At 48.9% G+C, this 25,306-nt stretch overlaps 1 protein-coding gene across 1 annotated transcript in view; it reads left to right on the top strand.

Moving 5' to 3' along the window:
• Positions 1-25,306, top strand: part of LRRC20 (leucine rich repeat containing 20) — a 64,454-nt gene that overhangs the window by 23,985 nt on the left and 15,163 nt on the right. The window contains exons 3-4 of the mRNA XM_082854192.1: positions 12,084-12,233; positions 22,737-22,904. Of these exons, the coding sequence (XP_082710318.1) occupies positions 12,084-12,233; positions 22,737-22,904 (318 nt within the window). The remainder of the gene's footprint in view (positions 1-12,083; positions 12,234-22,736; positions 22,905-25,306) is intronic.

Below are 25,306 nucleotides of genomic sequence, written 5' to 3' on the forward strand. Positions count from 1 at the left end.
CCCTGGAGAAGTTGTTTCCCTGAGACCCCACAGCTAATAGCAGAGGGACCGGCATGAGAACATGGGCCTCCTGAGCCCAGCCCAGCTGCTTCCACACCGATGGTCACCTGTGCCTCTTTCGTAGCCGGAAACATGAACAAGCAAGAGAGAAGAACGAAGAGACGGTGGCTCTGTCTTGAAATAGCCCAGTCTGAGGGGAATCGGGAGGCACCCAGGGCAAAATGACTTTCCTCGAGTGAGCAAACTTAAAGCCCCTGCACAGGCATGGACCAGCCAGCACTTAGTTAATGTGAGTTGCTGTCATTATTGTCACCATCATCACCATCAGTCAGGGCCAAGAAACCACAGCTGGTGGAGGCCTAGTCTCTCTAAGCCAGTAATTCTCAGACTCAAGTTGGAGGGCTTGTTAAAACACAGATGGCTGGGCCCCGCCCCCAGAGCTTCTGATTCTGTAGGTCTGGGGTGGGGCCTGAGAATGTGCATTTCCAACAGATTCAGGGGAGATGCTGATGCCCCAGACCCCCCTTGCCACTGAGAGTGGTCCTTGGACCTGCCTCGTAGAAATGCAGGATCTCAGGTCCCGCCCGAGACCTGTAGCATCAGAAGCTACAGGTCCCGCCCGAGACCTGTAGCATCATCTTAGCAGGATCCCCAGATAATCTGTTGGCACATTATAGTTTGAGAGGTGATGGCGTAATGCAGAGTTCTCTACCCTGGCTGTATGTTAGGATCACCAGGGGTGCTTGGGAACCCCTGATTCCCAAGCCCCAACTCACACTAATTAAGTCAGAATCTCTGCGAACGAGACTCAGGTATCAAGAGTCTGTAAAGCTCCCTGGGTGACTGGCCCAGTGTGTCGCCAAGTCTGAGAACCACCAGCTAGAATTCGGAGTGGCATCCAGGATGGGTCTCAGAGATGATCAGCTCCAACCTTGGCATTTACCAGAGATGCACACCAAGGGCTTAAGAGCTGAAGGGTCCTGCCTGAGGTCCCACAGCCAATTAAGTGACACATCCAGGCTCTGGATAATTCTTTCACCAGCTCTTTCAACTCTAAACCTCCTTAATATAGCTCCATGGTAACTGCAATATACCAGTGTCTACAGGAATTCATTGTAAATCTTGGAAGGACTGTCTGCTCATTGGAACTCAAGATCTCTTGTTTCAGAGCAGCTGACCATCCCAAGTGACAGTTACATATCGTAGGGAGGCTGTGTACATAGTGGTTAGGAGCACAAGCTCAGGGCCAGCTATGCCCTTTACTAACAAGCCCACAGGTCTGTGTCTCAGATTCTTCCTCTAAAAGCAAAGATGGTGATAATAGTTCCCATCTCATGAGGCTGTTGTGAGGATTAAGAGTTAATATGAGGGCTTCCCTGGTGGCGCAGCGGTTGAGAGTCCGCCTGCCGATGCAGGGGATGTGGGTTCGTGCCCCGGTCCGGGAAGATCCCACATGCTGCAGAGCAGCTGGGCCCATGAGCCACGGCCGCTGAGCCTGCGCGTCCGGAGCCTGTGCTCCGCAATGGGAGAGGCCACAACAGTGAGAGGCCCGCGTACCGCAAAAAACACACAAAAAAAGGATGAAATTTTGCCATCTGCAACAACACGGATGGTCTTGGGGGGTATTTTGCTTTGTGAAATAAGTCAGAGAAAGACAAATACTTATGATATCGCTTAATCTGAAAAATAAAACAAACTAATGTATATAACAACAACAGAAAAACAGACTCACAGATATAGAAAACAAACTAACGGTTACCAGTGGGGAGAGGGGAGGGAGGAGGGGCAAGAAAGGGGTAGGGAATTAAGAGGTACAAACTACTATGTATAAAATACACAAGCACAGGGAATGTAGCCAATATGCTATAGCTACGAATGGAATATAACCTTTAAAAATTGTGAATCACTATGTTGTACACTTGAAACATAAAACATTGTATATCAGCTATACCTCAATAAATAAAATTAAAAATAAACTTAAAAAATTTAAAAGTTAATATGACAATGCTGAGATCACTGACTTTCACACAGGAAGCACTCTATAAATGTTGATTATTATTTCATTAACTGAGTGACCTTGAATAAATCATATGACCTTGGGCAATCCAATCTTCTAACTTCTCTGTGATTCAGCTTCCTCCTTTGTTAAATGAGAGTAAGTGTAGAACTGACCTTACAGAGTACTTGTGAGGAGCAGAAGAGATTGTGGGTCTGAGGCCCTGAGCAGTTTTGGACCCACAGCTGGTGTCAGTGAATGGTGGCTGTGGTCATATGTCACAGACAGAAAAACTTACAGTAGTAAGTTCTGTCTGGGGCAGGGTCTGAGCTGGGCTGTTCCAGACTCTCTGAAGGGAGCATCTAAAACCATGGGGATTGAGGTTTCTGAGATGTTTTGCCTGAAGTAAAGCTTGTCATGTCCTTCATCCTCATATATGTAAAGCATTGTCACTTGGGAGCAGATACCTATGTGTGATCCAAGAGGGCAGAAGGACCACTAGGTAGTGGCAGGGTAGCAGTTACCATATGGTTCATGAAAGAACTCTCTTAACAGTTCGAACCATTCTGTGGAGGGGAGGGGAGCTCCCCATCATCAGAGGTGTTCAAGAAGAGCTCTGTGCCCTCCAGTGGAGACATTGAGAGAATTTCAGGTCTGAGATTGGAGGCTGCATTACTCAGTATTTCCCAAGTTTGCTTATGGGTAAGAATCACCTGGGAATACTTGTTAAAAAACACAAATTCCGGGGCTTCGCTGGTGGCGCAGTGGTTTAGAGTCCGCCTGCCGATGCGGGGGACGCGGGTTCGTGCCCCGGTCCGGGAGGATCCCACATGCCGCGGAGCGGCTGGGCCCGTGAGCCATGGCCACTGAGACTGCGCGTCCAGAGCCTGTGCTCCGCAACGGGAGAGGCCACAACAGTGAGAGGCCCGCGTACCGCAAAAAACAAAAAAAACCCCCCCAAAACCCCCACAGATTTCCTGGTGCCATTCCAGACCCACTGAGGCAGAATCTCAGGAGTAGGGGCCTAGGACCCACCTCTCCAGATGCTTCTTACTGGGAAATTTGGAAAACATGGGCTAAATGGCCTTCAGCCTCCTTCTAATCCTGAAGAAAAGAGTCCACGAAAAAAGACGTTTGTGAAAAGAGATATTTTGTGAAAACAAGACATTCTGGGTGGGACTGGTGGCAGATTTCCTCCTGCAGCCTGGGGAGTCTTGCATCTTGGTCAGGCCACAGAGCCCACACACCCTCCAGCCTGAGTCCCCGACACTTTCTCCTCGGGTCCTGTGGCTTGGTTACCAGGGGCTCCATGATCCTCTGCGCTCCCTGCACAGGCCCCTGTCACCAGGCCCACCTCTCAGCGGGAACTGAGCAGGGGTCAGAGTTCTGTTTCTAAGGAACAACACAAGCTTGACTCAGCCCTCCTGACTTCCCACAGAACGTTCTGTTTACTGCTTGGATTTTGCGTTTTCTGCCCTTGTTTTTCCCACCAGTTACTTTTCATTAGGCATTCGTTAGAATTTACAAGATAACCTTTAAGGACCCATGCACTTTGAATTAAAGAGCTTCTTTATTAACACGAAGTACTATTCTAATTAGAGGTTTGGGGACATGCAGTTTGGCCTTCTTGTGACAATAATTATGATTATGAGGATAATTATGCCTTGTGTTTATTACAGTGCCTTCCCCCCAAGGGTCTCTGTTCTCTACTATAGCTCAAGTGTCGGTGCCGGGGGCACTGAGGAAAGGCACACTTGAATCCAGCTGCCATCCAGATGTTGACAGAGGACCCTGTGTTAGTAACCCCAGCCCCTGATGGGGTCTGTGGGTGTGCATGCACCACCAAGTAGCATGAAATGATTCCTTCCTCTCTGGTGAGGCTCCAGAAAATTGCAGGAGGAGCCGAGGCTCAAAGGTGGAGCCTCAGAGGAAATGAAGGTTCTCTGGGCTTTTGCGCATGCCATGGCCCATGCCTGGGTTGCCGTCCCTCTCTCCTCTCTAATTCTAGTAACCTCTTATCCATCAGTGTGCAGCCTGAACCTAGGCAACCAATTGTCCTGAGTTGTCTGGGGCTAAGGAGGGGTCCCCCAGGATGCAGGGCTTTTGGTACTAAAATTGGGATTGTCCCAGGCAACCCAAAACAAGTTGGTCACCCTACTGGAATCTTTGCATTCCGATTCTTTGCACTCCATCATCTCCCCCAAATGACCTTGGACGATTGGCCTATCAACGCAGGCCTCATTTTCCACCTGTGAGGGTAACTCATGATTAATACATAAACAGCGCCTGCTACTGTGCCTGGCACATGGTCAGTACTCGTGATGCTAGCTATGCCTGTTTTTTTTAGTTGAATGAGAACTTTGAGATCACCCAGCCTCCATCTGGTTCAGGAATCCTCTCAGTGGTGACCCTGCCTGATCACCCCATGACGCTGCACTTACTTCCTCACATGGAACCTTTTCCTTATGACTGCTGAACTAGCCCCCGTCCTGTCAGCTCTGAGGACCCATAGAGAATGGGACTCTCGGTGACATCCCATGGCTCCTGGAGGATGACTTGCCTGTCTCCAGCCTGGGTCTTCTCTTCCCCCGGTAGGGTCCCTCTCTCCCTTAGTGGGACCTGGCCCCCAGCTACATCCTGGCTGTGTCTTCTGGAAGTTGTGCTGTCTGCCCTCGTGAGCATTGGACTTGGCTCAACCCCGGGGGCTTTTCTCTACTACACACAGGCACAGTGGGTATAGAAGGTGCCGATCCTTCGAATTAGACCTGGAGAAGAAGTTCCTGAGGACAAAAGGCTCATGAAGAAGGCTGCGGGGCCTCTGTCCCCAGATCGCAGGTGCTGAACTGGAAAGGCCTACAGGAGTTTGTAGCCAAGGCCCTGGTGTCCCATTGAGCTGCTCAGCAGAGACTCCACTTTCTCTGGCCTAGAGACAACTGGGCACATTCTTGACACAGTGGGGCAGGATAGCAAAATGGTTAGTACCCCTGGCTGCCTGATCAGCCTAACCTGTATCCAAATCTTACTCCCCTACATTTAGCTGAATGACCTTGGGCAAGTCACTTACTTGCAGTTTTCTCATGTGTACAGAGAGGATACTTCTGACAGCTTAGCTCACATGAAATAGTGAGTGGTGCTATTTATGGTTATTATTATCCCCACCCCACCCAGGGAATGGACATGAAGTGTTTTGCTCCATCTGTACAGATGGGAAGGTGACTGGGCAAGGTCTGGGTACCTGGATCTCCATATTCTTTTTTTTTTTTTAATTTATTAATTAATTAATTTATTGTCTACGTTGGGTCTTCATTTCTGTGTGCCGGCTTTCTCTAGTTGCGGTGCGCGGGGGCTACTCTTTGTTATGGTGTGCGGGCTTCTCATTGCGGTGGCTTCTCTTTGCTGTGGAACACAGGCTCTAGGCACACAGGCTGCAGTAGTTGTGGCGCAGGGGCTTAGTTGCTCCGCGGCATGTGGGATCTTCCAGGACAAGGGCTGGAACCCGTGACCCCTGCACTGGTAGGCGGATTCTTAACCACTGCACCACCAGGGAAGCCCCCTGGATCTCCATATCCTTGACCCAGGGACCATGGAGAGCTGTGCCGGAGATCACAGGCCTGTCCTCCCAGTTGGGATGGGAGTTCACAGGCAGTGTTAGTGGCTGGTGACGTGGCCTGGATGGGGATGTTTGCATCATATCCCAGCAGGGCACTTTGTAGGAATCCTTGGGGGCCTTTGCCATCAGAGGCAGCCAGACTGTTCTGAGCAGGAGCTCCATGGTGCACACTCCTACCCGAACACCAATCAAAGGATGAAGGGAACAGACGGAGTTCCCAAGAACAAAAAAATCGTAGGGAAGCCACAGGGCACAATGAGGAACGGTGCCTGGCACACAGTAGGACCTCAGTAGTTATTTGTGGAAGATAAATGAAAGCAACAGGTGTGGATGCATTTTGGGCCCTCAGCCCCCAACCCCCCCAGATGCCGGGCCACATGCTTCTGTGACTGTGTCAGTGGGCAAGTGAGGCTGCAGAGGCCATGTGTTGCTTGCGCTGGGGACTGGGAGAGTGGGGTGGTGTACAGTTGGGATGGCGTGTGGGCAGCCCAGGTGGGAGGAACAAGGCTGTGGGCCGGGCGTTTCTGAGCTGACCTCCTCTGGAAGACAGCTGCTTTGAGGATCCTTGGAAATAACCTGAGTGGCGTTATGTCTCTTCGGCCTTCTTCGTGAGCACTTTCTTTCCCCACTTTGGGGAGCAGAGTTCATTATATGATTCTTCAGTAGTGCCTGAGTGCTGAAAGTGCCAACTCGTAACTTCGACTTCAGTCCAGTACAGAGAGCTACTGTCTTTCTTTCATGGCTCTGCCTTCTCTGTGTCTCAGATTGATGAGGAGCTGGCTGGCTTCAGTTTATCCTTGAATATGTCAGGTTATTTTTTCCAATAAAAGCTATTTTTATGATACGTTTATTTTTCTATTTTAAAAGTAAAGCATCACCATATATACTTAAAATATTTTTATGCAGATAATAGTGGTACTTATTTTGTACAAAATAAACAAACAGCAGGACTATAAATAGTAATAAATTGCTCAAATCCTTTGTAATAACCATTTAACGTTCTGGTTATTTTCCTTTTGGTCTTCTTTCCCAGGCATGTATACTTTTGTACATAGTTGGAATTACTGTGTGCGTATAATTTTTATATTCTGCTTAAAAAATAAAAACACCTAAATGCTATAACTTGAACTATTAAACAAGAAAAAGGGCTTCCCTGGTGGCGCAGTGGTTGAGAGTCCGCCTGCTGATGCAGGGGACACGAGTTCGTGCCCCGGTCCGGGAGGATCCCACATGCTGCGGAGCGGCTGGGCCCGTGAGCCATGGCCGCTGAGCCTGCGCGTCCGGAGCCTGTGCTCTGCAACGGGAGAGGCCACAACAGTGAGAGGCCCGCGTACCACAAAAAAAAAAAAAAAAAAGAAAAACAGTGAACAGACATAGGTTGATAATATTATTTAGGGACCTCTACCAACACCTAGGGGGGTGATAGAGTGGGTGGAATGCCAGAACTCCAAATAGAAAAATAGCAAGAGACCTGAACAAGATTTTCCACCAGGGAAATAAAAATGGTTAATTAACCATAAAAGATAATCAGTCTCATGAAAGCAAGGGATACCATTTCCCCTGATCATATTAGCAAGGATTTTTTTAATGATCCTCTTACTTGTTGGCTAGAATATATGTAAATTGGTATAAATATCCTGGAAAGCAGTTTGGCAACACATATCAGTGGCTGTATATTTATTTACTAATTATATTTCTCCCTGGTGAATATCTATCATCTGGTGGGCTTTCTTAAATTGAGTTACATTGAGCATTTAAAATAATCAAGATAACAACTTATGTATCCTATTTATAGATCCTTTTTCACAATCTGTTGCTTGCCTTATTTTCTTCTAAGCATCCAGGTGTTTCATATTTTTTTATAGTTAGGTTTGTTGATCTGTGCCTTTGTGATTCTTCAAGGCTCCTAGGTTGAGAAAGTCTTCCTCACTTAAGTGGTTGTATAAGTCTGTTTACTTCTGATTTTTTGATTTCATTTCAAAAAGTATTTAAAGTGTAATTTTATCTAGAGGTCTTTTTTTTTTGATTCTTAGGTTAATTGAGAGTCTCTTTCTCTTATTTTCCCCAAATTGTTCATTGGTTATTCTGACATCAGTTATTAATCCTTCCCTTCCCTAATTTATTTGTGAGGCCTCCATTTTAGTGTTTATTAAACTATGACATATTATTTATGGTCTGTATTTTCTGGACAATGGATCTGTATTTTCTTCTATGATCCATTTTTCCTATTACCCTCTGTTTTAATTACTGCAGCCTTATAAAATTGGTTCTCACTCCACCTTCTTCTCTTTTAGAGAGTCTTGCTTGCTTATTCCCTAGTTGAAATTTAAAACCATTTCATCAAGTTTAAAAAAAAACTTTTTGGGCTTTGAGTAGGAATTGCATTAAACAATCTGTAAATTAACTTCTTTAAAAAATCACTATTATTTCAATATTTTAACTTGTTGTCAACGAATGCTATATATCTCCATGTACAAACCCATTTTTTTTTATTTATTTATTTTTTACTTATTTTTTTGGCTGCATTGTGTCTTTGTTGCTGCGCGCAGGCTTTCTCTAGTTGTGGTGAGTGGGAGCTACTCTTTGTTGCAGTGCAGAGGCTCTAGGTGCACGGGCTTCAGTAGTTGCAGCATGTGGGCTCAGTAGTTGCAACGTGCAGGCTCAGTAGTTTTGGCTTGCAGGCTCTAGAGCGCAGGCTGAGTAGTTGTGGCGCACGGGCTTAGTTGCTCCGTGGCATGTGGGATCTTCCCAGACCAGGGATCAAATCTATGTCCCATGCATTGGCAGGCAAAGTCTCAACCACTGAGCCACCAGGGAAGTCCTCCCATTTGTAAAAATATCTTTGTGAACCTTTCTACTTTTTTTAAAATATTTTTTTTAAAATAGATCTTTATTGGAGTATAATTGCTTCACAATACCGTGTTAGTTTTCGTTGCACAACAAAGTGAATCAGCCATATGCATACACATGTCCCCATATTCCCTCCCTCTTGAGCCTCCCTCCCATCCTTCCTATCCCACCTCTCTAGGTCATTGCAAAGCACCCAGCCGATCTCCCTGTGCTATGCTGCTGCTTCCCACCAGCCAACTATTCTACATTCGGTAGTGTATGTATGTCGATGCTACTCTCACTTCGCCTCAGCTTCGCCCTCCCACCCCATGTCATCAAGTCCATTCTCTATGTCTACCTCTTTATTCCTGCCCTGCAACTAGGTTCATCAGTACCGTTTTTTTTTAGATTCCATATATATATGCGTTAGCATACGGTATTTGTTTTTCTCTTTCTGACTTACTTCACTCTGTATGACAGACTGTAGGTCCATCCACCTCACTACCTATTAGAGAAATGCAAATCAAAACTACAATGAGGTATCACCTCACACCGGTCAGAATGGCCATTATCAAAAAAGCTAGAAACAATAATTGCTGGAGAGGGTGTGGAGAAAAGGGAACCTTCCTACACTGTTGGTGGGAATGTAAATTGATACAGCCACTATGGAAAACAGTATTGAGGTTCCTTAAAAACTAAAAAATAGAACTACTTTTCTTAATATTGGTCAGATATATTTTCTATTATGATTCTCTCTATATTTTATATTATACTGCTGTTTGGAATAGGATCCTAAAAACTATATTTATTGCTAGCATATAGGCAATTCAATATTATTGAATTTTGCACTTTTAATTAGCCACTTTGCTGAGATCTTTTTAATTTGTGTACTTTGTCAGATGCCTGCTTTGTTGAGGTTATGCAGTCATCTCACATGCACTTAATAATCATTTTGTCTGTTTCTAATGTTTATGCTTTCTATTTCTTTGGCCAGAACTTCTAAGACCATATTCAGGGATACAGATGATGGAAGGCATCCTTATTTTGCTCTTTGTTTTAAAGGGAAAGCTTCTGGCATTTTCCTTGATGTTGTTCCTAGCAGGTCTGAGATCTGTTGCTTTTAGCCAAAGGGGCTGTTGTGATTCACAACCACAACAAGACTCCTTTCTAGACCTTTGTGCTTCTGGCACCAAGCACTAGGGGGCTCATTGTTTGGAAGTGTTTGCTCTTTCAAGAATCCTCAGCTTGCCCCAAACTTCGAGCCTACAGAGCTGGTCTAGTTCCAGCCCTTGATCTCTTTTTACTGAAAGTCTGACCTCTGGGCATTCGTTCTTCCCGGCAGGACCTTGCACTCTCTTCTGTAAACCCCACTTGCTGCTATAAGAGCAGGTACCTGACATTGGACTGGTACACAGGGCTGGGGTCACCTAACATAGCCCTGGACCAGAGCAAGCAGTAAAGACACTTCTTTTCTTTTTTTTTTTTTGGCCACGCCACACGGCTTGTGGGATCTTAGTTCCCCGACCAGGGGTCGAACTCAGGCCCCCTGCAGTGGAAGCTTGGTGTCCTAACCATTGGACCAACAGGGAATTCCCTAAAGACAATTCTTAACAGGATGTCCTACCCCTATGGTTCCTCAGTCTTTTGGACTTTTGCCCTTACCCCTACCTGTCCCCTTTCTTTCCTTAAACCAGCTTAATGAGGTCACCAGTAACCCTGCCCTGCCCTCCAAGCCTGGTGGACCTCTGCTGACGCTGTGCTCTGGGGGCCTTCCCAGTCCAGTGGGAAAGCAGACACAAAAGGAGGTTAATACAATACAGGATGAAGAGGTCTCATTTACACCATATGAGACTCAGAGGCTGGAGCTTAGGGCCGTCAGGGAAGGCTTCGTGGAGGAGATGACATTTGAGCTGGTATTAGAGCCAGAGTAGAAATTCTGTGAGGCAGATAAGGGAGAAGGGCTTAAATTTTGATTATTTCTATAGACTTTGCATTATTGTTGCTGTTCAGAATAAGATCTTTAAAAACTGTATTTTATTGTTGGCATATAGGAATATTATTGAATTTTGTATATTAATACTGGAACAATCTTCAAAGGCTTAGAGGTGCCTGGGGAAGCCCGGCCTCTTTGGGGAAAAGACAAGAGTTTGTTGAGAGATGGGGCAGCGCTGTCTGAGTTGATGAGTGCTCCTGAATGGGGTTGGGTGGGCAATCACCAGTAATGGGGGTGATCCAGGAAGATTTCCAGAAGAGGTGGGATGGGAACTGGCCTTGAAGCATGGAGACAATTTGGGTAAGGTGAGAAGGGGAGAGCAAAGTGGAAGGTGAGTAGGGAAACAGCACTTGTATTTAGCATTCCCACTACTTATCTGCCAGGCACTTGGTTAGTACATTGAGTACTTATTATTATATTTACTTTTCCTGACAGCCTTGCTAGGTAGACAACGATACCCTCATTTTACAGATGAGAAAACTGAGGCTCAGGAAACTTAAGTGACTTAGATGAGCTGGACAGCCTGATTTCTGAGCCTCCATGCTTTCAGTGTCTCTCTGCTGCCATATATATGAAACAGGTTTATTGAGATATAATTCACATACCATACAGTTTAGGGTGTACAGTTCAGTGATTTGAGTATATTCACAGAGCTGTGCAACTATTACCACATCCAATTTTAGAACATTTGCATTACTCCAACAAAGAAGCCCCTCACCCCTTAGTTGCCATCCCTCAATACCCCCAGCCCTAGGTAACCACTAATCTACTTCCTGTCTCTGTACATTTGCCTGTTCTGGACATTTCATATAAATGGCCTCATACAATATATTGTCCTTGGTGACTGGCTTCTTTCATTTACCATAATGTTTTCAAGGCCTGTCTATGTTGTAGTATATATTGATACTTCATTTCTTTTTATTGCCAAGCAATATTCCTTTTTGTGGATATACACATTTTGCTTATCCATTCGTCTGTGGGTGGATACGTGGGTTGTTTCCACTTTTTGGCTATTATGAATAATGCTGCTGTGAACATTCATGTGTACTATTTTGTGTGGACACACGGTTTCATTTTTCCCAGGTATATACCCAGGAGTGGAATTGCTGGGTCATATAGTAACTAGGTTTAACCATTCGAGGAACTGCCAGACTGTTCTTCACAGAGGCTTCCCTGCTACCTCTTAGACAGACCTGTCTTCAGAGTGACAGGATGAGGAAGAAGGTCATACCACAAAGTCTGTGTGAATTGCCTGTTTTCAAAGAAGTAGACTATTATAAAGTACTCTTAAGACCCTGGCTTCGCCGTTGAGTCTGATGACCCTGGAGGGACTTGTGGGTCCTTCAGGGCCTCAAGCACACGGCTGTGAGTGCTGGTCATCAGAGCTCTGTCTTCTGCATTCCAGCTAGCAGGCTGTGCTATTAGAGAAGGTGCTATAATAAGCTGTTAGGTTCAGTGTGTGAGACTTGGACAAGTGTGATGAATGGTGATGAAGGCTCTTGGAGGAGGGACTGCAGGGTCTTGAGCCTGGCACAGGGGAGCCAGGTAGGAGACAAAGGAGGCCGGGAGGAGATACAGGGTCGGGTCTGTGGGGTTTGGGGCAAGTCCATGGGCAGCTGTGGCTGCTAACTCTGGTCTTTGTCCTTTGGCTGCAGACCTGGCCGAGTGCAAGCTGGTTTCCTTCCCCATCGGCATCTACAAGGTCCTGCGAAATGTCACCGACCAGATCCACCTCATCACGCTGGCCAACAACGAGCTCAAGTCCCTCACCAGCAAGTTCATGACCACGTTCTGTCAGCTCCAAGGTAGGCCCTGGTCAGCTGAGGCCAGGAGGGCATGCTGACCCTCATCCTTCAGGCTCCGACCCTGTCTAGGGAATGTCACCAGGGCTAGTCCCCAGTCAGCTAGTCTCAGCAAATCCTTCCCAAGGGGAGGCTCTAAGGGTGGACCTATGTCCTCTGGAAATCTCTAAGTGCCACTCCTGCCTCTAGCTGGCTGTGAATCAGATTGACTCATGGTCAGGGGTGTGGGTCCCGGAGTGATTCTCTTGTTTTGAACAGACCAGTAGAGTATTTGGGGTCCTGCAGCTCAGGAGTAGTTATTTTTCGGTAGACTTGAAGGAGCCCCCTTCTGACCGCCATGCCCCAACCCCCCTGCAGTCTAGCACTGTTCTCCCATGTTGCTTTCTCAGTTCAGGAGTGACAGACGCCAGGGCTGTTGTTTTCTGTGCTGTGCACACGTACAGCAAGCAGACACGGGTGCTCGGCAGGGAGGTGGGCAGGAGGCTGGCAGGTGGGCGTTGTAGATTCATCTGAAATGGCTCCTCCAGGTGGACAAGCAGGCGGCAGTGCCCGCTCTCCACTCTCCAGGTAGCCCCTCCATCCTTCTGCAAGAGTCCACTGCCACGCAGGGACCTGTGGGATGGAGTTGCAGCCTGGGCGCTTGGTGTGTATTCATGAAATAGTGGGGTGGGAGAATTGGGGAGGGCACAGGGGGCACAGGAGATGTGATTCCTGCCTTCAGGAATTCTCTATCTGATAGGGGCATGAAAGGAGTCTAAGAGCCTGTTTAGAGAAACCAATACGTAAAATGCTGATGGTACCTGAGGGACTTGAGAGGAGCATTTTTTTGCTTTTGTTTTTGCGGTACGCGGGCCTCTCACTGTTGTGGCCTCTCCCGTCGCGGAGCACAGGCTCCAGGCGCGCAGGCTCAGCGGCCATGGCTCACGGGCCCAGCCGCTCCGCGGCATGTGGGATCTTCCCGGACCGGAGCACGAGCCCGTATCCCCTACATCGGCAGGCGGACTCTCAACCACTGCACCACCAGGGAAGCCTGAGAGGAGCATATTTCATGCAGCTTCCTACAGGAGGTGTGAGCCCTGGGCGGAGTCAAGAGGGGAGGGGAGAGGTGTGAATTGGCAAACCCAGCGCAGGGACAGGAAGCAGCTTGGACAGTGGCTCAGGAGGGAGCTACAGGCAGGACCTAGACTGGGCGCAAACACAAGGGCAAGCAGGAGGGATTGGGCTGTGTTGTCGTTTCTGACCGAAGCCCACAAAGCTCATTGCGTTTGTGCCTAAAAAGCTAAAGTGCTTATGTTGGGGGTGGAGGGGATCCCAGGGCAACACGTGTTTCCCCAGGGGCACCTGTGGGTGCTTTTGACCAGGCCCACTTTTCCCGTCCTTCTTTTTCTGGTGGCTGCTTCTTTACACAGGTGAGATGGGTCCTCCCAGCTGCCGGGGCCCTTGGACCAGCAGCTCTCGGCCTGGCTGAAATTAGAATTAACTGAGGAGTTTTTCTACAAACATCATTGCCTTGGCTCTACTCCAAGACCAATTGAATCAGAATGTCTGGATGTGGGCCTGGGCCTAGGCATCTGTTAACATCAATATCAGTTGTTCTAAAGTGCCGGCAGCCAAGATTGAGACCATAGTTCAGGGGTTATAAACACCAACGCTTAAGAGACTAGCATGTAGGTAATGAGTGACTCAGATTGGGCATGGGACAAGAGGGAGTGGTGGGGACTGTGGCCACCTGGTACAGGCCCTACTCAGCTTCTGCCAGATGTGCCACGGGATTGTTCTGATAGTTTTATTCAGTTGAAGCTGGAAAGGTGGATATTTATATGAATTTTATCCATTTTTACTTAATTTGTATTTTAATCTGGAAGCCAATAGAACACATTTTGCAAGCTAGACTTAGCCTGTGTGCCACCAGTTGGGAGAATCTCCCATAAAATATTAGAGCTGTCACTGCCATCTCACCTCACGGGTGGAGAAGGAAGGTCAGGGTGAGAAGGCATTCGTCCGGGCTGTCAGAGCCATACACCGAGGTCACCCACCCTGCAGCCAGGGCTGCCTTTCCAGGCCACCTGCGTGAGCTCAAGGGCCTGGAGAGGACTTGACATGGCAGTGCCTTGTGGGATAAGCAAGTAGGCCCTCTCCAGGGACACAGCAGCGAGTGTGGAGAAACACACTTAGGGCCCCTGGATTCGTGACGCATCATGATACCCTTCCATCAGAAGTCTGTTGAAGAATGCCGTTTGAACCGCCTCCTGTGCTCTGGTGGCTCCTGGCTCCCCGCACGCCACCTCCGGTTACAAAGGCAAGGCTGTCATGTGCCCAGTAATTGGATTTCACAGAGGCAGCCGTGGATGAGGGTTGGTGATCAGGCAGGGAGGGGCTGGAGCTGAGAGACCCACCTGGCTCTGGACCCCAGCCTTTGTTTCTCTTTCAAGTAAAAAAACCCTCCCTTTTATGTGTGAAGAGGAGACTTGAATAGGCTGTGCTGGGCTCCGCACTGCCTGCTAGCGTCGTCTCCTGGATTTTTATTTATTTATTTATTTATTTTTACATCTTTATTGGAGTATAATTGCTTTACATTGGTGTGCTAGTTTCTGCTTTATAACAAAGTGAATCAGTTATACATATACATATGTTCCCATATCTCTTTCCTCTTGCGTCTCCTTCCCTCCCACCCTCCCTATCCCACCCCTCTAGGTGGTCACAAATCACTGAGCTGATCTCCCTGTGCTATGTGGCTGCTTCCCACTAGCTACCTACCATATGTTTGGTAGTGTATATATTCTTGACAGAGTGGGTATATGCTGCCTTGGTGCTGGGGAGAGAGCCACCTGCTTGCTCCCTGACTGCCAAGTTGTTTCCTGTGGGTACCCTGGGGACTTTCTGCTGCTGGGGTCACAGCCGCCTCAGAGTTGGGTGGTCTTTAAATGATTACATCCCATTGCTCTCCTTCAACCGTCTTATGGCGGGAAAAATGGAATCTGTCCAGAGGGCACATCGGTTCTGCGGCGAGGGGATCCTGAGGTCTGGCTGTGGCTCCTCTGGTCCCTCTCCTCCTGTGTTCCCATCTCCCCACTTCCTCCAGATGCAAGTCATTCAGCTCTTCTTATTGAGTGTGTCCTGGGCCTGCCAGGCCGGAGGTGTGTAAGACACACCTGCAGAAATAGACAAAGACCACCCAAATGAGAACCAGCAGAGGCTGTTCATTCAGAGTTCGCTCTAGCCAGGGAGTCAGCCACTGTCACTTGCATTTGGCGGAGACTCAAAGGCAGGCAGAGGAATGGGAAAGCTTCATAGTGGATGAAAGGGAGAAGTCTTCAGGTGGGCCTGATGGCAGGCTATTGGCCTGGGGAAGCTGGAGGCGGGCGGGCCAGCCAGCAGCAGGGCGTCCTATGGGATTGGTTAGGATGCACATCTGGCTGTCTCTGGTTGGTCCTGAGTGGGATGTTGGGACAAAAATTTAGGGAAACTGTCAGTTAGTAATCAAGTCCCAGCCATTTGGGGCCAACTGTTACAGGGGGTATTCTTTGGCTTCCTGGATTGTCGATGGAGATAGTAGTCTGACTTGCTACAAGCCTGACTTACAGAAGACTAGCTTCCTGGGCTGGCTGCTTTACTAATGGTTTGGTTTCTTGGGCAGGATGCTTCAGGTTATGAGTCCCAGTTCTGTTTTTATACTTGGTCTGGCCATTGCCTGTGTGTATATTCAGTCTCTCACAGCCTACCTTTCAACTCAATTCATTAATTCCCCCTGAGCATCTGTTTAGGGCCGGTGTGAGCATGAACAGGAAATAACATGAAAGCCCAAATTCGCTGGGCACTTAGCCCCCGCCAGCTCCACACTGAGGGCTTTACACGCGTCATCTCATCTAATCCTCATAGCACCGATGTTTGGGAAGGATAAGGAAACCAAGACCTAGACCTGGTCCTTGAGGAGCCCACAGTCTCTCAGGGAGACAGGTGTAGGAGCAGGCAACCACTTTATACTGTGAGGGTGCATTTACTCAAAGTCTGGTGACTCTGTGAGGTCAGTCCTCTTATTATCCTTGTTTTACATGAGGAAATTGCGGCACAGAGAGCTTAAGTAACTTGCCTGAGGTCACACAGTGAGAGAGAATAGGGTCAGGACTGTGGGTCCAGATCCAGAGCTCCTTTATAAACTACTAATGGGGGTAAAGTGTATGTACAGTTTTGCAACTTGCCCCTTTTACTTAGCAATATATTTTAGGAACTGGTTCACGTTGGTAGAGTAAGAGCCACCTACCCTTTTCATGGGGGCAGAATGGCTAGCGCTTCATTTTAGTCTGTCCCAGACTCCTCGGTTAGAAGAGTTTTCTCACCCCTTCCCTCTGTCCACCCAAGGAGTGGATGGGGCTTTTGGAAACTTCACTTCTTTCCTCTCTGTTCCCCATGGGCAGCAGCTGTCTCTGTGTGAAGAGTCTGCAGTGCTGAGTATGGGCCACTTGAAGGACAATTATTGTTCCACCTGACCCACTGACTCTGCCCTGCAGGCGGGCCCCTGCAGGTAGGAAAGTAATTGCTCACTGATGCAGTGTCGCAGCCAAGGTGCTGATTGACCCTCAGTGGGCAGGTATTTTTGGAGTTGGCACATTCCTTTACCACCAGGCTGCGTAATTACTGCAGGCCAGCCTCATCTGTCCCTTAATGTAATCAGCTGGCCTTGTCTCCGCTGGGGTCAGCCTGAGGCCTCTGAGTCAGCCCTGACAATTGTCCAAGATAAGGATGATGAGGAAGTAATAAGGGGAACTTGGGGAAGGAGAGATCCATTTAGCAGAGTCCAGAAACCACAGCTCAGAAGGGATAGAAAATAAGGGGATGTCATGCCTGGCTGCTTTCAGGCTGGGGACAGTCTTGGGAGTGGGATGGAGTAAGGTCTTCTCCCAGAGACCCTGTCCATCCTGGGAGCCTAGGTTGTTTGACTCTGAACCTTGGTGTAAGAGAGCAGGAAGAAACATCTGGAGCTCCCCTAATACAGCCACACACACACCCCCCTCTGCCCTGCGACAAGAGGGCAGTGAGACCCTGGGCATAATTGTGAAAGTCTGATTGACTTTCCTGCAAGCCATGTGTCCCAGCTGCATCTACCTTCTCTTATTTTATCTTTTGATTTCTGCCTTTAATGATAGCTTTCAGGGTTTTTTCCACAAAAAGCTCCATAATCCAGTAACTAGGTCTCATGGATCTTGTACCCCTCTGACAGAAACAGTGCTTTTACTGTTCAAAGATTATCCTTTTCATGTTCAAGCATAGGGCTGAGCGTAGGTGCTCAGCATAGGTGCTTAATAAATACGTGTATTGTGCAGCACGTCCTGCTTTTCACAACACTCTCGACTCATTCTCACAGCCCTGCTGTAAATGGGCAGGGAGGACTTTCTCATGGAGGCTGTCCAGGGAGAGGATGGTCCCAAGGACACATGATGAGTCAGATCAGAACTAGGTCCTCCTGGGTTTTCCCCCATCATTCATTCACCACTAAATAAGCAGGGATTTGCTGAGTATCTACTCTGAGGACAGGTGCTGCAGGGATTGGAGGTGCAAAACCGGAAAAAGCAGGTGGCCAGAATGGCCCACTTCTCTTGGGGAGGTTGGCTGGGGTTCACATCCTGGTTTGGGGGTTGGGAGAGGAAGGTCAGATTAACTGGGGGAGAGGTTGGGGTTTGTGTGACCTTAGGCAAGTTATTTCATCTCTCTGTAAATTGGAGGTAATGGGTTATAGTAAAATTAAAATGATGATTGCGTGTAAACTCCAGAGAACAAGTACCTGGAGCATAGTACTGCTTATTAGATGTTAGCCATTATTATTCGGTTTTGGTCTAAGCCCCAGACCCAGTGCGGCTGGGTATCCGGCACAAGAGCTCTTTCCTGGAAACCCTTCCCCACCCAATCCCAGCACTTCAATACTTTCTTAATGCAGCAGGAGCCTGACTAACTAGAGTGGGTTGACACTGCCTTTCCAGAGCAGATCTGGGCTCCCTTTGAAGCTCAGTAATGGAAAGCTCTCCCTTCCTTCCCAATTTCAACACAGCCCCTCTGATTACCCTAATGCAGTCAAGGAGCTGAACACCAAGGGTGCAAGCCCTGCCTGCCCAGCCGTGACTCCCTCTGCGCCTTTTGCTTTTCAGAAGTGCTTCTGAGCCGGGGGAGAGGCCGCCTTTCAGGCAGATTCAGCCTCTCCTCCTTGCAGCTGAGCGTCTCCTTAGAGCCTGCTGCTGAAGAATGGCTGGACTTTAGAGAGCAGCCTTCCCTGGGAAACGAGATGCTGGGCAGGGGCATGATTTTGTATCCACAAGTCTCAATCTTGAGAGTAATGATCTCCAGAGAAGGATACACAAAGCAATGACTTGGAAAGCTGCCTCAGCTTTACTGAGTGAAAAAAGCAGTTCTCAAAAGAGTATATAGTCTATGATTCCATTTGTTTTTTAAAAACAATATCCATCCATCCATCCATCCATAAGCACGTACATAGAAAAATATAGAAGAATGAATACCAAACAACAATGGTTCTGGCGGGGGGGAAACACGCAGGACTTTCATTTTCCTTTGTTCCATATTTTTGTGATGTCTGTTTTTACAGTGAGCTTGCATTGCTTTTATAAGTAGAAAATGCATTTAAAGTGAAACAAACTGCATCAGTCAGGATAGGCCAGTTTTACATTAGGAACAAATAATTTCAAATCTCAGTGGCTTCAAAAAACAAAATCTTGTATTTACAGTTGGGATAGCGTTGGGCTTCTGTTACGGTTATTGGCACTGCGCACGTGCCTGAGGGCTAGGCAACCTGCTGCCTTCAGTGGTGATGGAGGACTGGACCTGAATTTTCTCAAGAGGATAACTCGGCACAAACAAGGCCCAGGAGGGCTATGCACAGAGTGGGGAAAATATTAAATCAGTGAAAACAAAAATCTCCCTTGGTGGTAACAGATTTCAGCAAGAGCATCTAATTTTAAGCAGCGCATCTTTCTCCAAGACAAACTAGCTAGCTGAGCAGCCTTGTGTGTGTCAGGGTGTGGAGAATCAGTAAGTGGCATGGATAAAATTACGGACCCGGGAGCCACACTGGCCTGAGGTCAGAACCTGGCTCTGCCACTTCTAACGTCCTGATCTGTAAAACGGGATCCATTCTACGCACCTTCAGTGGGTCATCGTAAGGATTAAGTTGAGGTAAAACCTGGTAAACACTGAGAAGAGGGTACTAGTGTGTGGTGAGTGCTCAGGATGGTTCGCTCTCTCTGTCATTCTGTAGCAGCCCCCCCCCCCCCCCCCCGTAGTCGTGTCCAGACCCTGCCTGCTCCTCCCGAGCACACTGACCTGAGGAATCCAGGCAGAGCTTGTCAGGAGGATCCGTTGTACTTTTGGGATGGACCACCTAGTGAGCAAATAGTCTGTAATTTGCTAGGAGTGAAAGTTGCCCTTTTCCAGAATGGGGTCCAACCAGATGGAATCAAGCTGGAAAGTCATGAGGGGCAAAAGAGCTCCAGAAGAAGAGTCTGTTGTTCAGAGTGGTTCTTGAGCAAATACTTCTGGAGCAGGAATGCCTTGTTTGGCTTGGACTTTTAATTAACCGCACTGGGCGAGGGAGCAGTCTTGGCTTTCTGACACCTGGGGTGTCAGAAGGTAGTGAGTTGACGCTGGTTTGTAAAGCTTGGAAGAGTAAGTCTCCCATGGGTCCGTCAGGCTCTGAGCCTGGGCAGAAAGGGTCCCTGCCCTCCTGCTTCTCCCTCAGCCCTGAGAGGAGTGGATGTGATCATACAAAAGCCTCGGGATAATGTTCATTGTAGCCGCACACAAGGGCAGGAGATTTGCAGAACCTTTGAGTCATGAATGCAGCAAGACAGAGACATATAGGAAAGCTATTGACCATCAGGGAAAGAGACCTGGGAGGCCACACTGAACTTTCATTAAAAAGACAACCCTCAGAATGGGAGAAAATATTTGCAAATGAAGCAACTGACAAACGATTAATCTCCAAAATTTACAAGCAGCTCATGCAGCTCAATAACAAAAAAACAAACAACCCAATCAAAAAATGGGCAGAAGACCTAAATAGACATTTCTCCAAAGAAGATATACAGACTGCCAACAAACACATGAAACAATGCTCAACATCATTAATCATTAGAGAAATCCAAATCAAAACTACAATGAGATATCATCTCACACCGGTCAGGATGGCTATCATCAAAAAATCTAGAAACAATAAGTGCTGGAGAGGGTGTGGAGAAAAGGGAACACTCTTGCACTCTTGGTGGGAATGTAAATTGATAGAGCCACTATGGAGAACAGTATGGAGGTTCCTTAAAAAACTACAAATAGAACTACCATACGACCCAGCAATCCCACTATTGGGGATACACCCTGAGAAAACCATAATTCAAAAAGAGTCATGTACCAAAATGTTCATTGCAGCTCTATTTACAATAGCCAGGAGATGAAAGCAACCTAAGTGTCCATCATCGGATGAATGGATAAAGAAGGTGTGGCACATATATCCAATGGAATATTACTCAGCCATAAAAAGAAACGAAATGGAGTTATTTGTAGTGAGGTGGATGGACCTAGAGTCTGTCATACAGAGTGAAGTAAGTCAGAAAGAAAAACAAATACCGTATGCTAACACATATATATGGAATTTAAGGGAAAAAAAAAGGTCATGAAGAACCTAGGGGTAAGACGGGAATAAAGACACAGACCTACTAGAGCATGGACTTGAGGATATGGGGAGGGGGAAGGGGAAGCTGTGACAAAGTGAGAGAGTGGCATGGACATATATACACTACCAAACGTAAAATAGACAGCTAGTGGGAAGCAGCCGCATAGCACAGGGAGATCAGCTCGGTGGTGTGTGACCACCTAGAGGGGTGGGATAGGGAGGGTGGGAGGGAGGGAGACGCAAGAGGGAAGAGATATGGGAACATATGTATATGTATAACTGATTCGCTTTGTTATAAAGCAGAAATTAACACACCATTGTAAAGCAATTATACTCCAATAAAGATGTTAAATTAAAAAAAAATGATAGCAGTTAGATGAAAAGTTTTTCAGTTTCCCAACTGTGGAGATGCCCCCTGGCTGATTCCAGGCACATCTTCCCAGCAGGATGTGCAGACTGGGCTTCACACAGAAGTGTTTTCAGCCTCCCCCAGAGATTCTGCTTCCTGAAGGTTCCACCCAGACCTGCCCTGATGTTGGTGTCTGGATGGACCCCTCCCCAACCCCACTTCCCTGAGGAAATGGGACTGTCATTCCATTCCCCACTTCCCTCCCTTATCTGTGAATCTCAGGGGAACTGCTAGGTGCATGTGCCCTGGGGCAGGTTACTTGACCTCTGTGAGCCTCAGTGCTCTCATCCGTAAATTGGGAGAGAAATTTTTTGGGAGGATTATATGAGATTTCATGAACGACTAATGCATTGCCTGGGACATTGCATCCCTCGTTAAATATTCACACCTGCCTCTCCTGTTGCCTCTGTCACCAGCCCCTTTGTCCCATGTTTTGTGACCAGCATCGAGTCATCCAGGTCATCTCAATCCTGGCTTCCCTGCCACCTGGTGGTGTGATCTTGGGCAAATTGCTTAACCTCTCTGAGCCACCATTTCTGGTTCTGTCAAATGGAGCAGAATAAGATAAATCTTGCAGAGCTGTTCTGAGGATCAGATGAGACACTTAGCATCAGCTCCTGGCAGTGTGTGGGACTCAGCGTAGGCACCCCCCAAAAAGAAAAAGAGAGCTCTCGTTACTACTTCTTTATGGGATGCAGAACCGTGCAGGAGTCCAGCAAGATGATGTTGTATGACTTCTCCTGTGATGTGTCTCTTTGCTCGAGATCATCCCAGAGGACGTTCCAGGGCAGCCAGGGCACAGACCCAGGTGTGAGTACTGGACCTGCAGGAGCAGAGAGCTGCAGGGGCCTGGTCACAAAGGGCCTTGATTGCCTAAGGAGGAGGCCCTTGGGGAGCCACTGAAGGTTTGAGAGCTCAGGGCTGCACTCATGAGGTTAAAAAGGTCCCACTGTGCAGCGTTGATTGGAGAGGGACTGGAGGCAGGAAACCAGGGAGGAGGCTGCCAGAGTGGTCCAGGTCAGAGGGACGGCTTCTGTCCTACGGATGTGTCTGGGCGGAACAAAATCGAGGGGCAAGCCTGATTGAGCTGCAGTAAGGAAAGCCTCTCTGGTCATTCTGGATGCCTCAGTTCAAGGATGTGATGGTCCCTAAACCAGCCTTAGGAATGACCCCAGATGTGCCACCCTGAGCAGGGTTGAGAGACCTCTGCTGGGCAGAGCCTTCCATTCCAAAGCCAACAGCCGGGAGCCCAGCTGGAATGATGGGTGGCAGTGGTAGGGGTTACCCCTCCTTTTGCATTAATATGGAGTTCGCCCCTTGGGGGACTTCCTTCCTTGCCGCCTTCCTGGCCCAGGAGGCCAGCAGTCACTGTGGTCTCTGGGTTGCTCCCCTTCCCCCCCACCCCTTACTCTTCCTCCCCACCTGGCAGAGCTCCACCTGGAAGGGAACTTCCTGCACAGCCTCCCCAACGAGGTCAGCACCCTACAGCACCTCAAGGCCATCGACCTGTCCCGGAACCAGTTCCACGACTTCCCTGAGCAGCTCACCACCCTGCCTGCGCTGGAGACCATCAATCTGGAGGAGAACGAGATCGTGGGTGAGTGGACCCAGCCCACCAGGCCCCTCACCTCCCTCTGCGTGCAGAGCCTCCCCTGAGCTCCCTTTCCCGAGTGAGGTTCACAGAGCCTCACAGGGCACAAGGCGTGGGCCTCTGGACTCAGAGTTTCATAGACAAGAGCACAAGGTTGGGCTTTCTGGTCTGAGATTCCCGAGTACAGGGCACTGAGCCTAGGAAGGTAACCATTACGAGGCCCTGCCACCTGCCAGGGGCCAGGTCAGACACTTGCTTTCACCTGGCAGGTAGAAGCTCTTGGCTTTCCCCACAGCGAGCCCTGAAGTGGCTGGGCCACCTTGGGCCACAGGCGCTCCCTCTCGCGTCTCCTTCTGCCGGCCTCAGGTGCCTCTGCGACCCTTCAGCTGGGACCCTCTATGCACTGACTCCTGGCAGAGTCCCAGGCTCTCCCTCGCTGGCGTCACAGTGAGCTCTTTGCCATTATTAAGCAGGAGCCACTAGGCAGAGGTGTTCAGAACAGTGCCTCTGTGCCTCCAGTACAGATACGCTCCCCCCAGGGAACCAGAGGGTCTTCCCGTCTGGGTTGGAGATGGGCCTCCTGCAGACAGCAGATCCCAGCGAGCTGGGTTCCTCTGAGGTGGAGGAGGGGTCCCTCTCTTCCTTTTGTAGCAGTTACATACCTGCTGGTCTCATCAGGACCTGAGCACCTCCCCAGCTGCTGTCTAACCTCCCCAGAGAGAGCCTGGCACTCACAGGGTCCTTTTGCGCTCCTCCTCGGCCCCTCCTGCGGCCGCTCGGTGGGCTCTGGAAGCCCACCTGCAGCCCCATTTCGTCCTCTCTCACGTTGCCTCTAATGTTGATGGTTAATAATAACCCCCTTCAGTTATGCTTTTATTTTCGTAAGCTCTTTCACAGCCATTTTGCCATTTGATTAAAAGGAAGAGGTCTCTGGTGGTTTGGAGCTGCTCGATGAAGAGCAGCCTGCCTTGTGCGCCGGCGAGCGTCCCTTCTATCAGGGATGCCGCCTGCAGGGCCCTGGCCCTGGCTGAGTGGGAGGTGGGACCAGCTAAGTTCTGAACGTCTGGGTCCATCCTTTTAGAGATGAGTAAACTGAGGCTCAGAGAGGTTATGAGAGGGCATCGGGTGGCACAGTGAGACCACAGAGGCGCCAGGATAAGAATACATGATTCTAAAACTCAGCCCTGTGCCTGGAGTGGGGTTCCCTTGCCTGGCCTCTGGGAAGGCCCTGGGGGTGGGCTCTGGGTCAGTCTTGCCTCTCAAGACCAGAATCACTGAGTGGCTGGCCCGTGCGTTGGCCCCCCTGGTCACTTGGGCCCTTGTTCTGTCTTTAAGCGGAAGGAGCATGCCCAGAAGTGCCTTTTCACTGCACAGTCCTTCCTCCTGTGCTGTCCTGACCACCCGGGGTCTCGCCCTGAGCTCTTCACTCTCAGCCAGGCTCTCCCTGCTGGGCCCTTCCTCCTCCACCTCTTGTTCTTGGAGGCCATCCCTGATGCCTCCACCTCCTTCTGCTGCTTATCTAAATGGGGCAGTAACCAAGCAGGGGCTACTTCAGGCTGATACCAAGACCAGAGCTGGGTGGGTAGCTGCAGGCAGGCAGGTCAGGACAAGTATTGGCCATCGGCTTCCCCACTTCCTAACTGCAGTTTTGAAAGACTCACGTCCCCTCTCTGAGCTTCAGCTCTTCTCAGCTTCCAAATGGAGTTTCTCCCCACCCTCCCCAACCCCCCACCCCAGAAGGTGGCTTCCCCGCGCCCCCAGCCGGAGAACTGGCTGCGTGGTCTATGCTGGCTGCAGTACGAGAAAAAGTGGGAAGTGCAGGGTGGCACAGATTCCCTAATCTTTCCCCTCCCACAAGGCTGACAACATTCCTTAGCCGAACAGCTCCCAGAGCAAAGATCGGCGGTTTTGACTTCTTCTTTTGTACACGTATCTCTAACTTTCTGCAGAGTGACAGTAATAAGTGTACACATGGAAGCATCTTACAGCTTACCAAGAGCGCTCGTGTGCAGACCCAAGGCAACAGGGTGATCATCCCATTTGATAGATGTAGAGACTGAGGCACTAAGACATTCCCCCGGCCTTCATGGTCAAGTGTCTGTTGCACACCTGGCCAGGTAAAAGAGACATCAGCCACTGGGCTGTGTGTCCCAGTCAGTTCGGTCTGTGACAGAGCCCCCTGCTGCCCAGTCTGGGCCAGGTCTGGGGGACATGGAGATGTCGGGGACTGCCCCTGCCTTCTAGTTTTCCCCAAGTGTCCAGCGGCTCCTCGAGGTGCTTGGCTGATTCCAGGGCCTGCTCCACTGCGGGATGCCTGGGTGTCCTCCCCCAACCAGGTGGAAAGAGGGGCGCACGGCGGCAGCTATGGTTCCCTTGCAGGAGGGTCCTCACTTTTATTTTCTACCTGT

The sequence above is a fragment of the Leucopleurus acutus genome (genome assembly GCF_964270905.1).
Source record: "Leucopleurus acutus genome assembly, chromosome: 14".
Lineage (NCBI taxonomy): Eukaryota > Metazoa > Chordata > Mammalia > Artiodactyla > Delphinidae > Leucopleurus > Leucopleurus acutus.